This window comes from Alexandromys fortis, unplaced genomic scaffold (assembly GCF_014885135.2).
Source record: "Alexandromys fortis isolate MF-2015 unplaced genomic scaffold, M_Fortis_MF-2015_v1.1 scaffold_2_1_26212458, whole genome shotgun sequence".
NCBI lineage: Eukaryota > Metazoa > Chordata > Mammalia > Rodentia > Cricetidae > Alexandromys > Alexandromys fortis.
Window position 1 is genome coordinate 5,194,759 of NW_026067930.1, and position 13,656 is coordinate 5,208,414.

The 13,656-nt window shown below is 40.1% G+C and overlaps 1 protein-coding gene across 1 annotated transcript in view; it reads left to right on the plus strand.

Moving 5' to 3' along the window:
• Fam135b (family with sequence similarity 135 member B) overlaps positions 1-13,656 on the plus strand; it is a 262,927-nt gene that overhangs the window by 227,483 nt on the left and 21,788 nt on the right. Inside the window, exons 10-12 of the mRNA XM_050145127.1 lie at positions 2,300-2,455; positions 3,189-3,262; positions 10,671-10,825. Of these exons, the coding sequence (XP_050001084.1) occupies positions 2,300-2,455; positions 3,189-3,262; positions 10,671-10,825 (385 nt within the window). The remainder of the gene's footprint in view (positions 1-2,299; positions 2,456-3,188; positions 3,263-10,670; positions 10,826-13,656) is intronic.

Here is a 13,656-nt window from a genome sequence, read left to right on the forward strand (position 1 = left end):
TTGCTGAGCTTAGATTATCCATTACTACTGTGCTGGAAATAGGGATACTTAGAGGCCAAGCTCCCAATACAGACAAATTGAGACAGTGGCAAGAAAGCAAACCACACTTGTAAGAGGGATCACGAGGAAGGTCTATATGGTCAAGGATACCTGTTAAGAAGAGGTCAAGATAAAAGAGACTCTGAGATGGATAGCATAGTGCTATTAGAAGTAAGGGAAAATAGAATTGACCCCCAAGTCATTCCCATGTTGACGACAGACCATACCAAAGTGATGGAGAGAATAGGAGAGGAAATCAGAAGATGAGAGGACAAGGCATTTTAAAGAGATGATGTTGCCTGAATAATGGTCTGGTATTGCAAATAGACAGATCTATGCATGCTGCTATAGGTAGCTCATCATGGCTGGGATAATTATTGTACATTGGATAAGAGGCATGGTAACCTTGGGTAAGGCAGAGATTATTTCCAGGGGCAAAATAGTGCTGAATGTAGGTGCAGTTTATTGGCTGTCATTAGTGAAGATTCTGGTAGAAGAATCCAAATATGAGCTGCTTGGTTTGAATTCACAAGCCCCACTTTCCAGTCTAGAGTTTTCTCAGCGATGCAACCTGTTCCTGAGGTCAACTCCCCTAACCCTTCCACCTGTGTCTCTGACCTTTCATGATGCTGTATGGGACTGAGCCACCAATGTCAATGGTCATCAAAGGCAAATGCACCTCTTAGAAGATGCTGTGTTTAACTGGAGTCTTGCATCTAAAAGCTGGTCATCGTAATAAAGCAAGCATCTCCATGTGTTAGAAGTCTCACTGTCCAGCAAACATCTCTTTGCTGCTCTCTTACTCTTAGATACCTCCTCCCACCTGCTCTGCTTTCATCCAGAATCAAACCTCAGTCCCATAACAATTACAAACTGTATCTGGAAACAGCTGTTTGCTTTGTTCCTTCAGTGAAGAAACTGGGGCACAGGACAAAGGAGGGAAAGACACTGGATTTGAATGGTGTGGCTTTGTGAAAGCCTGGCACCACCTTGCTGGTATGCATTCCTATCTCTGCCATTACAGAGGCCCTCTCTTACTCAGCATGGGTGCTGCTTTTTCCAGACACATTAGCAAGACAAGGAGGATGCTCATTAATTGTTGTGGATTGATGAGACCTGGGAAGGCTTCTTGTTGCTCCTCAGAGGAGCATTTGATCTTCTCACCTTCTGATAATTCAAGTTTTTCCTTTAGAATATAGTCCTCCCCATTAGAAACCAGCTCCCTGTCCAACATATACTCATTAAAAGAGTCTTCTCCAAACTGACTGACTTGTATTGTAGTTAAGGTAGCCTGGAGTCTTCCTTAAGAAGTGGTAAGTAATGGTTAAGGAGATGATGATGTCTAGTGACCTGGCTAGTTAAGTGCTCTGGGATTATAAGGAGTACCTTATCTACTGAGATACTTCAAGATACCTAATGAGGTAGAGCATGTGGTATTGTGGTTAGAGAGTTCTTCAGTTAAATCCTAGCTGGGTGAAAATTGGACATTCTAATAAATCACTATTATTTTACTTTCCTTGAAAGGATGGTTTTACTACTCTACCTACAAGATGATTGTATGGATTGAATGTGAAGCATGTATAAAATGTCTGGTCCTCTACCTGCAAAATAATCAGTGTTAGTAAATGGAGCCATTGTGATTATAAAACACTGAGTTCAGAGTTTAATGAAATACAGAGTAGATTCTAGTGTAAGAATCTCTGCTGTGGATGTGTGGGTCTATGGGAGGATACGATGGCTGATTCCCCTGTGGTGTAATAGTGCATGCTGAAGGAATCCCGGTCTAAGATGCTAATATTTGGGAAAACTGGGTTCTGAAGTGATTGAATTGGAAGTTTAGGGCAAAGAGTTGAAAATGGCTGGCAACTATTTATAAATGGAGCATAATATACTAAACAAGACATTTCTGGAAATCTAGAAATAACCTGTACTTAAAACATGCATGAAGAAGGAAGAGGTAGGCCTGGGATAGTTACAGGCTACCTTGTATGAGACCATGGGCTTGGAATGTTAATCTATAAACAAGAACTGCCAAATAGTTTATTCTTCTCATTGCTGCCTCTCTTAACTCCCACACTCAAAGGGACAGGATAACCCAATTCTACATTATATAGTATGAGACACACGCTGTAATACCACATTGTTACAGCATGCAAGGTAAAACATAGCAGGGAAGAATATTTGGTAAAGGTCCCAAGGGGGAGGGCTGGAGCAAAACAATAGAGTTAAGTCTTTGACGGACACTCTTTTACCCCTGCAGATGCTCAACAACCCAGAAAAGATAGCTGAGCAGATCAGCAAGGATCTTGCCTGGTTGGCCTCCCACCTGATGGCTCTGTGGACCCAATTCCTGGACACAGTGACTCTGCACTCCCAAGTGACCACTTATCTCACCCAGGAACATCATACTTTGAGGGTAAATTGTAAAATTCTTTAAACTCTCTGGCTACATGCATTTATAGTTAAGGTGAAGTTTTGCAAGAATTGGTTCATTGAAAGGAACATGACTTGGCTTTGTGCCAATTTATCAATTTCAACACTGGTCCCACTCCACTGTGAGTGAGCATTGTGATGTCAAAAGCTCACGTAGCTATCCAGCCCTATTCTGCCACTCATAAAACATCTCCCTTATCTATGTCTTATGATGGCTGAGCTTATAAAATTAACTATTGCAAGTGTCTCAATATACTTAGGAAGAAGTACTTTCAAATGTAAGGTGTTGCCCTCATCCTGGCTATATATGCATAGGTATTCATTCATATATGGAGTGATGTGGATCTCTCACTCTGAACGAGAGAAATAAGTGTCTGAGAATCAGAGTCCATAAAGCACCTAGCAAATGCTGCTGGCTTTTGGAATTCTCCATGTTGTGCATTTATTTATAATGCCCATTTGAAAAAAAATCTAGTATTCTAGTAGAAAGAATAAAACTTGAATATAAAAATGAAAGTAGAGCATGGATGAGTTTATAAAGATACACCACACTGTCTGGGCTAAGAGCTGTAAAGACATGTGGGCAGCTGTGGAGGGTGGAAAGCCTCTTCTTTCTTTCCATTAAAACACAACCCTTAATCTCCAGACTCTCAAGCTGAGAAAATGGAGGTCACATCCACTTGAGGAATTAAGCTGTTTACATTGTCATCCCTCAGGTCCGAAGGTTTTCTGAAGCTTTCTTTTATATGGAGCACCAAAAACTTGCAGTCTTGACCTTTCAGGAAAACCTGTAAGTAATAAATCGCACACCCACTTCACCCTGTTAAAGTGGCCACCCCAAGGCATTCAGCTCTCTTGCTTTGTTCCCATTTCCCTTTCCTTTCATCTCTTGCTGTGAAAACAGACACTCTGCTCCCTTCTGCACACACTGTCTACAATCCTGTGCAGGCAAAGGAAGTATACACACTGGGGAGGCAGAAGCTGCAGGTGGCAGGGGAAGGTAGATAGCCAAAGGTTTCTTTTGTTGAATGCCATTATGTTCTATAGAGAAAAATCCAGACTCCCTAGGTCTCTGCAGACATCTGTGCTCAGTCCTCTGCAAAATGAATAGAAGCAGGTGGTAGGGCTACATGCAATGTCAGAAAAGCCCAATGATGCTGTAGCTAAAACATATATTTACCATAATAAGTAAGCACAAGATCTCTAATCAGAAGGAATGTTGCCTTTCTAAGATTGCCTTCTTCCAGAAAGAATTGAAAAGTATCAAGAAAGTGTGAGTGCTGTTGAGAGATGAGGTTTCTCAGGTTCTCAAGGATGATGGGTGAAGACCTCACCAAGATCTTTTGGACACCAATATTTTGTTTTGTATAATCTGATCAAAAAATAATGGCAAGGGGAATCATGTTTGAGAGACCACAGCACGTCTACCAGAAGAGGCTAGGGGAATTTTCAAGTTGCTTAAGACTGATGCAGAAATCTATCTTCTTTGTATATATAATCCTGTTTCCTCCACAGGGTTTATCCTGTATGCAAACTACAGTGACATTTAGTGTTTGCTCTTAGGTGATGAAAGTGAGCGGGACAGAAAGGAACATGAATCTGCTATGGAAACAGTTTGTTTGGACACCATTAGAGTCTCCAGCAAACACATCAACGCATGCATTCATTTATTCGTTCATTTCAGCCTTAGGCTAGAATGGCTGACTAATTCTAAAACTAGCATTGGCAGTATGAATCTGTTAAATTTAAACATAACTTTGTGGGGTCCTGAGCAAAATACAGAAACTCAGGACTACAGAAAAACAAACAAACAAACAAACAAAAAACCTAAGACATTCCTGTAAATCTCCCCCAGATTCTTTTGGTAGATGTTCTGTGCCTCTCAAACAAGACTCCCCTTACCATTATTTTTTAAACAGATTACTCAAAACAAAATATTGGTGGCCAAAAGATTTTAGTTAGGTCTCCATTCATATTCCTCAGCAAACCTAAGAAACCTCATCTCTTATCAAAAGGAACCCCTTGGTGTTTGTGTTATGTTGTGTGAACTTTTTTTTTTCAGGGAGTATAAACACATGTGGAAGTGAAAATCAAAGAAGTCATTGCTCTCTATATTTATTAATTTTCTCTTTACTTGATTAAAATACTAAAGAACATCTACTTAAAGAAGAAGGGTGGCCCACAATTTGAAGGGTCATCATGGCAGGAAGTCATGGCTGATCACATGACATCTAAGTCAAGCAGATCAAGAAATGTCCTCAGGTCATTTCCTCTTTATACCCATAGTATTCTGACTGGGACCCCACCCTATTGATGGTACCATATTCAAAGTGGATCTCTCCTCCTCAGTTACACTTTGGAAAAATACTCACAGATATGCCCAGAGGTGTGTCTCCTAGGTGTTTCTAAATCTGATTTAGTTGACAATGAAAATTAATCATCACACTCTCCATGCACAGTTTGGTTGGAATGCCAGCCTCTAGACACCTATACAAAGTGCTCATAACACAAGGTGTCTAGTGATGTGCAATGAGTGAGTTTTCTTCAGTTGTCAATTTAATCTTAACTGGAGCTAGTTGTGATGGTGCGTTTTTGTCTATTTTACCAAATTTAGCATTACTTGGGAAGGGAAAACTAACATCAGATGGTCCAGATTAGGTTGGCCTAAGGAAATGTCTATGGATATTGTTTTGATCAAAATGGTGGAAGTGGGAAGACATCCCCACGATGGGTGATACCATTTCCTGAGCAGGGCATATTGGATTATATAAAAGTAGAGAAAGCAAACTGAGTGCAGGACGCATCTGTTATGCCTTGATCTCGACTTTGATGGTCCAGCTGCTTTCATCTTCTCCTGGGACTTTCTGCAATGATGGATTATAATCTGGAAATGTGATCCAAATAAATTCCTTTCCCCTTAAGTTGCTTTTATCATAGCATCAAGAAAGGAAATCGATGTACTGCTCTTAGTTTCCTGATATGGGATGTCCTTCTGTATGCTGTGAATATGTTGTATTACCATTAGTTAATAAAGAATCTGATTTGGACAACAGCCAGGCAGAATAGAGCAAGGAGGGAAATCCAAGCAAAGAGACAGGGAGAAAAAGGATGAAATCAGGAAGACACTAGCAGCTGCCAGGGAAGCAAGATGTGAGATAACACACCATATGTCAGAACATAGATTAATAGAAATGGTTTAATTTAAGATGTAAAAGCTAGTTAGAAATAAGCCTGAGCCATCAGCCAAACAGTTTGTAATAAATATTAAGCCTTAGAGTGGTTATTTGGTAACTGGTGGGTGGGAAAGAAACCTCCAGTTACGGTTTCCTTCATCACAAAATGGTCAAAAGCAAAAGATGAAAGGAGAAAGTGCAAATATCCACACATGGTTCACAGAGTGCAAACTACAGATCCTCCAATGTAAATGGTGATGGAAATGTAGGTGGTAATTGATGAGTGAACATTAATTGTCTTGTAGACAATAGATGAGGTAAAGAATGCTGCCTTGTAGGTTTCCCATGCTGACAGATAGGTAGCTTATAAATTAAGTCATTCAGGTAGTCACAAGAATAAATATATAAGCAAGAAAAATAAAAGCATAAAATGAGAAAGGGGTATGGCTAGTGTTTTTTTATGGAAATCTCATTTAATTTATTTTTTTTTAAAAAGAAAACAAACTGTTTTCATTGTACAAACCAATCCAAGTTTCCACTCCCCCCTTCTCCCATTTACTTCACTTACCCTCCCACCTCACCCCCATATCCACTCCTCAGAGAGGGTAAGGCACATTGATTTGTGGAAGGTCCAAGGCCCTCCCTACTATATCTAGGCTGAGCAAGGTATCAACCAAAGAGACTAGGTTCCCAGAAAGCCAGTACAAGGAATAGGGATAAAACCTGGTGCCACTGCCAGTGGCCCTGCTGTCTGCCTCAGTCATGCAACTGCCAACCACATTCAGAGGGACTAGTTTTACCCTATGCTTGTTCCTTCTTAGTCTAGTTAGTGTTGGTGAACTCCTGTAGCTCAGGTAGACTGTTTCAGTGGGTGAACCCACCATGGTCTTGACTTCTTGCTCATATTCTCATTCTTCCCACTCTTCAGCTGGACTTTGGAAGCTCAGCTTAGTGATCTGATGTGGGTCTTTGCCTCTGTTTCCATCAGTTGCTGGATGAAGGGTCTATGGTGATATTCAAGATATTCATCAGTCTGTCTACAAGGCAAGGCCAGTCTAGGTACCCTCTCCTCTATTGGTTAGGGTCTTGGCTGGGGCCATCCTTGTGGATTCCTGGGAATTTCTCTAGAGCCAGGTTTCTTGCTAACCCCATATTGGCTCCCTCAATCAGGATATCTCTTTCCTTGCTCTCATCTCTGTCTTTCCTCCATCACGACTATCCTGTTCCCTCAAGTTGTTCTCATTCCTCACTTCTCTCCTCCTCTTCGTCTTCCACTCTCCCTTTTCCACCCACCAGGTAAAAGATGGTATCTCAGAATTGTTTTGATTTGCATTTCTCTGATGGCTAAGTGTAGTAGGGAGCTGTGGGTTGCATTCTGCCACCCAGCTCCCACCACTGGCTAGCTTTACCCGAAATAACAACATACAAACTGTATTCATTTAAACACTGCTTGGCCCATTATATCTAGCCTCTTCTTGGCTAACTCTCGCACCTGGACTAGCCCATTTCTAATAATGTGTGTAGCATTCCAAGGTGTGCTTACTGGGAAGATTCTAGCCTACGTCCATCCTGGGTCTGAGCTTCATCGCGTGTGCCTGGGAGAGGGGAGCATGGCCTCTGCTCCAGAGAGCAGAGCTGTCGAGTCTGAGCTCACTCCCTCTTCCTCTCAGCATTCTGTTCTGTTTACTCCACCCACCTATGTTCTAACCAATAAAATGGGCCAAGGCAGTTTCTTTATTAGCCAATGATCTTCCTCCATCAACTAAGGATTTTGAACACTTCCTTAAGTATCTTTTGGAGATTTGAGATTCTTCTGTTGAGGGTTCTCTGTTTAGTTCAGTACCCCATTTCTTGATTGGGTTGTTTGGAGTTTTGATGTCTAGTTTCTTGAGTTCTTTATATATTTTGGAGATCAGTCTTTTGTCTGATGTGGGGTTGGTGAAGATCTTTTCCCATTTGGTAGGCTCTCTTCTTGTCTTATCGACTGTGTCCTTTGCTTTACAGAAGCCTTACAGTTTCAGGAGGTCCCATTTATTTATTGCTGCTATCAGTGTATGTGCTACTGAGATTATATTTAGGAAGTGGTCTCCTCTGCTCATGCATTGAAGGCTGCTTCCTACTTTCTCTTCTATCAGGTTCAGTGTAGTGAGATTTATATTGAAGTCTTTAATCTGTTTGGACTTGAGTTTTGGGTATGGAGATAGATATGGGTCTATTTTCATTATTCTACATGTTGAATCCAGTTATGCCAGTACCATTTGTCAAAGATGCTTTCTTTGTTCCATTGTATAATTCTAGCTTCTTGTTGTTGTTGTTGTTCATGGGTGTGTGGATTAAGATTCCAGTCTTCGATTTGATTCCATTGATGATGGAGTGTCAGTATGCAGAGGCATAGGTGATCTCATCTCTCAAGATTCATCATAGTCTGGCCTGGAAGAGATTTCATGTCATAGATGAATCTTCACCACCTTTCAGTAGGCTGTGGAATTTATAGATGGATTTGGGACAGATCTTTATAAGTGAGATGGTCTGGATGGCACAGGACAAGATATAATGTGTGACTTGGGGGACATATGTTTGCTTATGTTTCTCAGTGTATATGTGTATATGGGTATGAGAATATGTGCTTACCATGAAGATGACTGGACAGCCATAAAGAGTAATTTGCAAAACTAAGATGAGATTTAGCCTCGGCTTATGGCAAGGCTGCTTGGAGCTGGCTGTCTTCTATGTTTGTCCCATGTCTCAATAATGCTTTTCACACAAGAAGGGGGAATACATGACTGTGGAAAAAGAGCATGTTGTGGAGATTCATAGTGCTGTGCCACCTCTATAATAGGGAAGCTGAGATATCACCTCAATTTTCACAGCTCCCATGTTAATGATTATAATAGTTTTACTTAAATTTAATTTTAATCATAATATTATTGTATCACTTTCCCTCTTTTCTTTCCTCCTCTAGCTACTCTCATTTCCCCCTTGTTACCTCTCAAAATGATAGTCTCTTTGTTCTTGTACATTTATGTGTGTATTCAATATATACATATATATGTAATATACACATATATAATATATATACATTAAAGTAAGACCGATGTTAAGTAAGTGTTAACCAATGAAGAAGCTCATTTCTGTGGCAGAGACTAATTCTTCCTCTTTTTGCGGTCATTAGTTACATGTAGCAGCTACAACACCATTTAACATTTAATAGGGCCATCCATTCCTTCTGGGCCTGGAGAGATATCTCAGGAAAATGGTTTCCATGCAAACCTAAAGACCCAAGTTCAGATCCACAGTCCCCATGTAAGAAACAAGGTGTTACGGCAAACACTTGTAATACCAGCACTGCAGAAGAAGAAACATTAGGATCCTTGGGGTTTGTTGACCAACCAGTTTAGCTAAATTAGTAAGCTTCATATTCAGGCTGTCAAGCTCCATTATAATTTGTATTGAAGCTAGAGACCCATAAAAGCTAAGGATGTGGCTCAGCCACATCTGAAGATCTTGGACCAGAGGACCAGTTTCATGGCTAACAGCCTGAAGACCTGAAGGGTAAGGGTGCTGCTATGAGCCCCAAAGTCCAAAAGTTGGAGAATCATGATGTCAAATAAGAGGAGAAAACAGAGATATCCTGGCTTCAGAAAAAAAAATGTGTACCTTGTCCATGCACATTCTGTCTAGGTGCTCAGTCTGTCAGATGGCGGCTGTCCACCTTGAAGGTGGATCTGGGAGGCTTATATCACCAGCTTATAAGCCAATGTCTTCTGGCTACACCTTTCTATACTCAGGAAATCAAAGGTGGGATGGAGTGAAGAACTGACAGAAACAAGATCATATTTAAATATCCAAATAATTAAATATTCAAAGATGCATAAAGATACAACAACCTCTAGAGCTTTGAATAAGAGAAAAAATAACCCAGTTTTGTGTAGAAAATGGGAAAAATAGAAAATATACGATAAACATTTAATCCATAAAATTTATATGTATTGCCGTAATTAACATTTTATATGTATATTTATATGAAATCTATATATGCTATCAATCCTACATGTGTCAGGGTTGAACTCATGGTGCTTCTGTTGATGATGATTTGATGCTTAGAGAATTTGTTGTGGACCTGTGTGGAGTTACACTTCACATTTATTTTATGGAGGTAAATAGTTCACATGGCTGGAAAGTGAGATGAGCGTGTCCAGAACACAGCCTGCTACATACAGAGATGCAGCCAGCCAGGCAGACACATGGTCAGTCTTCTCCTAAACCTACCGTCCCTAAGTTCTCCTTCCTTGGAGGAAAGTGATTGAGTTCTTATACACAAAAATTGCAAAACATTTATCTATCTTTTCTTTCATGTGATAGCATGAATTTGCTCTATTCTGAGGAGGTGAAGTCGCATGTCCCTCCAAACTTTTAAATTATTAAGTAGTAATAGCTTCAGATTCTGAAATCAAATTGTTATTTATTGGTTGAAGGATGCTTAGGTCTGGAAGAATAAATACAAGCTTTTAACATTCCTTTATAGAGAAACAAAACATATGATGCTTGAATTTATTAGCTTACACACCAATAAACACTGTCAGTATCTACCTAGTACCAGAAGTACTTCAGGTGGCTCTTCATTCAGCTGCACCAAAATATAACTCAGGCTCTAAGTAGCTTAAAAAGTTTAAGATGCTGGAGTAATATATGAGTAAATTTAACCTTCTCTTCCAAAGCACACATTTTAGATCTGTAGCCTTTTCTTAACTAGCCTTTTAGTAGCATGATGCCAATTACTTTCCACTAACCAGTAGGGGTAGCTCAGTACCACAATCCATTGCACCAACCCGAATTCCTGGAGCAGTTCCTCAGCAAAGAAGACTGTCACGTTGAATGACATCTTATATGGAACAGGCAGACGGTCATTACCTGCATCTGCTAACATCATTGTTAATGCTTTTTTTGGGGGGGGGGATGTAAGACTACTGAAAATGTCCAACCCTGTTTGGTTGATTACCTTCTGTGCACTCCCCCACCCCCCAGGATCCAGACCCACAGCCAGCTATCTCTGGACATCCGGAACTCAGAGTACCTCACCAGCATGCCCCCACTGCCTGCAGAGTGCCTGGATATTGATGGTGACTGGAACACCCTGCCTGTTATCTTTGAGGACAGATACGTGGACTGCCCTGTCTCAGGTTTGTCTTTCTCTGTTGTGTTGAAAAGACTCAGGAATTAGGCTTTCCATGTAAGTACTAGTGCATTAACAGACAGTGCCATTGGAGATTTGCGTGGAAGGGGGGTGTCACTGTTCACAAGAGTATGAGCAAATTGAAGCAGTATTTTCTCTTTAAAGGGGAAGGAAGAGTTAGCGTCCCTGGTCCCTTCTGGATCAAAATTTCCTTGGCACTTGTGGTTTCACCTATTGAATTATCTGTATAATGAGAAATACATAAACACACACACAGACACACACATGTGTGCACATGTGCGCATACACACACGCACAACCTAAAGACTGGTGAAGATCTTTTGTTTTCTCAAGAGTACAATTTTAACTATATTCATTTCATTTCTGTCTTTCTTTTCTTCCTTCCTTCCTTCCTTCCTTCCTTCCTTCCTTCCTTCCTTCCTTCCTTCCTTCCTTCCTTCTTTCTTTCTTTCTTTCTTTCTTTCTTTCTTTCTTTCTTTCTTTCTTTCTTTCTTTCTTTCTTTCTTTCTTTCTTTCTTTCTTTCTTTCTTTCTTTTTTGAGACAGGGTTTCTCTGTAGCTTTGGAACCTGTACTGGAACTAGCTCTTGTAGACCAGGCTGGCCTCGAACTCACAGAGATCCACCTGCCTCTGCCTCCCAAGTGCTGGGATTAAAGGTGTGTGCCACCACTGCCTGGCAGTATATTCATTTCTTACTGAACTTCAGTGATACCGTACTAGTGCTTGTTTTGTGTTGGTGGTAGTGATTGAGATTGTTTTGTTGGTTGGTTAATGGTTTCTTGAGAAAGAATTTTTCTAGGTCATTCTAGATGGCCATTTACTAATTCAAGAACCTGTTTGATGAATGCCTCAAGGCAGGTCAAGGACTTGAAAAATTGGGCTGTGAAACTATGAGACATCATGAACAAAAATCTCAGGGAGAGAAGGAACAAGGTTGTATGTCTTGTTTGTATACCAGCGTTCAGCATGGCTATATTGTTTGTCAGTAAACCCAGAGATCAACTGCAGAATGACCAGACATGAAGAAATGAGTGTCCCCTTTCTGTTCTCCCTATAACTCGACCACAGAAACCCAACACCTTTACCAGAATATGTCAAGTCCTGTGTTGTTGGTTTAACCATGTGGTTTATTTATTTAATCCTTTAAATAATGTATACAGCTTCAGAGAAGGAGACTGAAGCATAAGTAGAAGTATGTGGGAAAGACTATGTATCAATACAACCAAAGTCAACTCCTTAACTCCAGAGTCCAGACTGCTCTATTAGCTTCCTGAGGTGCTTTAAGCCAGGCTAGTTTGCTTGTCATTTTATACAGTGGATCAAAATGGCTACATTTCAGAACTTTTGCATCTGCAGACTTAAGAGTGTGGAATCTAGGGGACGCGTAGGAACACAGCAAGTTTGCAAACATGAATTTGGTTTCTAGCTGTACTCTGACATCTAGTGTCAAGTAAAAGTATGACAAGTGAAGTGTGTACTGAATAATACTAAATCTCCAACCCAAATGGTAAGTTTTAACATATGTACACACGTATGCATGTGTGTGCGTATTTGTGTGTGTGTTTATATGTTTGTGTTTTCATTAATGCATATTTCTTATATAATTTCTAGAAAAAGTCGACAGGTGAAGCAACTAAGCACCAATCATAAGAACCTCTGATATTTGCACATCAGAATTGTGTGCAGATTGTTTCTCAGTCTTTTTAATATCAGATATTGATAAATGTTCCAGTGAGCATAAATTTAAGCCTTTAAGCATGTGATTCTTCTACACACACATTATTCTTAACAAGACAACTGTTCCTTTGAGTGCTTCCCAATATTTTGAAAATCCCATCAAGGCAAAAGCTTATTTACTCTTTGTTGTTTGTTTGTTTTGTTTTATTTTGTTTTGTTATTTTTTTTTTTGAGACATGGTTTCTCTGTGTAGCTTTAGAGCCTGTCCTGGAACTCACTCTGTAGACCAGGCTGGCCTCGAACTCACAGAGATCTGCCTACCTCTGCCTCCTTATAGCAAATGTCCACTTGCCATCTTGCCAACACAATGCCTAGTCATGCTAGTATAGCCCTGGGTGGAACTAAACATTATTGTGGTAATTATATTCAAGCCAATACCAACAATCTTTACTATGCTAGATTCCTGTTCTTGGCTTAGACCCTTTCAGGAACACAAATTAAATATGTACCACACAGGATGTCAGCCTTCAGGCTACAGGGATAAACACAAGCTGTCACTTTCATGGGGACAAGAGTTCACAAATAGATCATCACATGGTGGTAGGCTGTACAACACTACCTGTGTGTGGGAGGGACACTGGGGAATTTCAAAGGAGTATACTGGTCTTGCTGCAGGCTGAGGGAAGGTCTTCAGAGGAAAGCATATGCTTCCTATTATCATTGGTTACACCCAGGTTAAGGGGGAATTCATTCCTCCCTCAATCTAATTACAAATTGTACTGAATGTTATTAGGGAATCATATATCAAAGCCTCATGTGGTTTGTAATTAGTATATGTATGGCTTAATTCATGATAGCATTTAAGAGAAGTTGTATTGATTTAGCTTCTATTAAAACCACATGAGGCCTTTATCTTATATTTTGATTTTTAAATTAACATATGAAGTAATGGATTTCTTTATTATATTTTATACCCATTTTCTTAACTTTTAAATATTTCATGTACTATATTTTCTTCGTATTTACCCTCACCCCAACTCCTCCCTATTATCCTACCCACCCGACTTTCTCTTCTGTTAAGAACCCCCCAAAACTCATCAAGTCCAATTTGTGTTGCCCAAATGTTCTTGGAGGGATCGTG